Genomic DNA, 2384 nt, shown 5'->3' with positions numbered 1-2384 from the left:
TGCCAACAGCTAAGGAACATGAACACTTCATGAAACGATTATTGATATGTGAAAGGGAATTATCTGTAGGTACTGTAAGTGAGACAAAATCATAATTTCCATATTGCTCCAGGCACTCCAGAAAGTATTTTGGGGGCCATGGTCCGTAGGTTAGGAACCCCTGATCTAGTGCATGGGTGAAGTCCGTAGATTGCCCGTAATGTTCTTTAGTTAATTCATATAAAACATTATCTCTTTGGCATATAGTGCTATCGATTAAGTGGCACTTAGACTTTTTTATCATCAAATAAAAAAGGAAGGAAAATACCACACTATTAGGTTGCTAGGCACGTCTTTCTGCCAGCGGACGACATATTACAATTATTTTAAGATCTATAAAATTAGTAATATAGGAAATTTAAGTACTCCTTACTGAAACAAGGTAGCGTGTAATATGCTTTTGAAATGACGAAATGAAGAACGCAACTCTCCAACTGCATAAAACCTAAACATACAAGCTAAGTTAAACAGTCATAAACGTACGATAGTTACTATTTAATAACTCCATACAATGTTGCCAAGATAATAAAGCCAGTAATGTTGCCTCTTCATCTTTATATGTTTACCCTAACAACTTCTATGAAAGCCAGTCTACCTTTAAGCTTCATATTGTTTACACATAACTTTAGAAGGATCTCTCGAAAGACACACTTCGTGATAGTAAACACTAGAGTATTCAAGATGTGACGGGTAGAAGGCGACATATGACAGATGCATTAGTAGCAGTATGCTCTTCGCGTCTCTGTGGTATTTGGGCATTTGTTTCAATTATTTCTCTTTATGGGTAATATGTTACTTTGCACGGAATTATCAGTTGTGGGAGATACGACAAAATAATCCCATGAAGTATCAATACCTGCTGTCTATATGAAAAAAAAAAAAAAAAAAAAAAATCGGATCCTTTCTTTTTTGCGTTTTACTTGTTTGTCCCACGAAGGATACATATTCTATGGAAGTATAGCATTACTCATATTCTGCAAAATGGTAAATTTCGCTATTTTTCTTACTTATACCAGTATTAATTTGCTTTGCATTTTTTTCATTGTTTGACAAATATCTAGTTTTAGCATTAAATTTTAACTGATGAGAACATTTTCTGTATAATGGGTGTTGGCTTTCTCTCTCTCTCTCTCTCTCTCTCTCTCTCTCTCTCTCTCTCTCTCTCTCTCTCTCTCTCTCTCTCTCTCTCTCTCTCTCTCTCTCTCTCTCTCTCTCTCTCTCTCTCCCTCTCTCTCCTCCCCTTCTCTCTCTCCCCCTCTTTCTTCTCACTCAATATCTTTCTGTTACTCACCTCCCCTCTATCTCTCTCTTTCCCTGTCTCTCCTTCTGTAGTTTTCCCGGTTACAAAAATAATGTAGTTGACAAGTGTCCATGCTATCCAAGACGTCGTACAGCAGAATGAAGGAGACAAATAAGAGAAGAAAACGTATACAAAAAAGAGGAGAAACGAGAGTATAAACGCTGAAGATTGTGCCCAAACAGCTGACGAGGATGTGAGTTTATGCTTTATCATAACATTTCGAACCTTCAACAACCTGCATGGTCGTATATAGTAGGTGCTAATAAAGATTTTTAAAAATGATTATAAAGGGAGAAAATTCAAGAAATAAATACGATAGATTAAAAGAAATAAAAGTAAAAAACAAAAGAATAACGAAAAGTATAAGAAACGACCCTCCAAAAAAGGCATTTAAAACGCACAAATGCGCCGTCGGACATGTTGGCAGGAATAAAGAAAATTGGAAGGACGGAGCTGAGGTAAGAGATGGATAAACCGCGAGGGCTGGATGGCGGCCAGGTCTCCATCTCACCTGTCACTCCCTCGATTCCTCCCCTTCAAACAAACAAACTCGCTGCCAGAATGTCCAGGCAACAAGAAAATATCCCCACGGGACGGCAGCGCGAGCGGAGTCAAGGCGACAGGGACGATGTTGGCAACTTTTAATAATAAGAGGCTCAGGAAAGAAGGAGGGAAATGGGGAGAAATGAGAAAGAATGGAGGAAGGAAGGAAGTAGGGATGGAAAGAAGGAAGGAAAGAAGGAAAGCTAGTAAAGATGAAAGAGAGGACGATGGAGGTAGAGGCGAGAGGTAGCAGCGCCCCACACACACACCCTCGGACGCATGGGGCTAAATCTGCACGCTTCTAATTATAGGAAGAGCTACATTTTAATTAAGTATCGGCCGCAGTAAAGCTGAGGTTATTGCTGTCATACATTTCGGGCTGGTTGATCCGCATGCCAACCGTGCTTCTCCGTGATGTGTCGCCGGAATGGATTAATTACTTTGATTAACAGCTTTCTGTATACGTATAGGTTTTTAAAAACATGCGTTGCTGACGTATTAA

The 2384-nt window shown here is 39.3% G+C and overlaps 1 protein-coding gene across 2 annotated transcripts in view; it reads right to left on the bottom strand.

Annotated features, from left to right (window-relative positions):
- The window catches only part of LOC125026303 (ribonuclease Z, mitochondrial-like), a 17322-nt gene extending 15828 nt beyond the window's left edge, over nucleotides 1–1494 (bottom strand). Inside the window, exon 1 of one of the 2 annotated variants that reach the window (XM_047614641.1) lies at nucleotides 1331–1494. Coding sequence is in view for 1 of the 2 variants with exons in the window: in XM_047614639.1 (XP_047470595.1) it covers nucleotides 635–647 (13 nt within the window). In the remaining variant the exon portion in view is untranslated. Of the gene's footprint in view, nucleotides 1–634; nucleotides 685–1330 lie in introns of those variants that run through there. The other variant, XM_047614639.1, reaches the window with a different exon arrangement.
- Between the last annotated feature and the right edge of the window lie 890 nt (nucleotides 1495–2384).

Source organism: Penaeus chinensis, chromosome 6, assembly GCF_019202785.1.
Source record: "Penaeus chinensis breed Huanghai No. 1 chromosome 6, ASM1920278v2, whole genome shotgun sequence".
NCBI classification, from domain to species: domain Eukaryota; kingdom Metazoa; phylum Arthropoda; class Malacostraca; order Decapoda; family Penaeidae; genus Penaeus; species Penaeus chinensis.
Note: the sequence above shows the minus strand (reverse complement) of the source record. Positions and strands in the feature narration are given on the sequence as shown.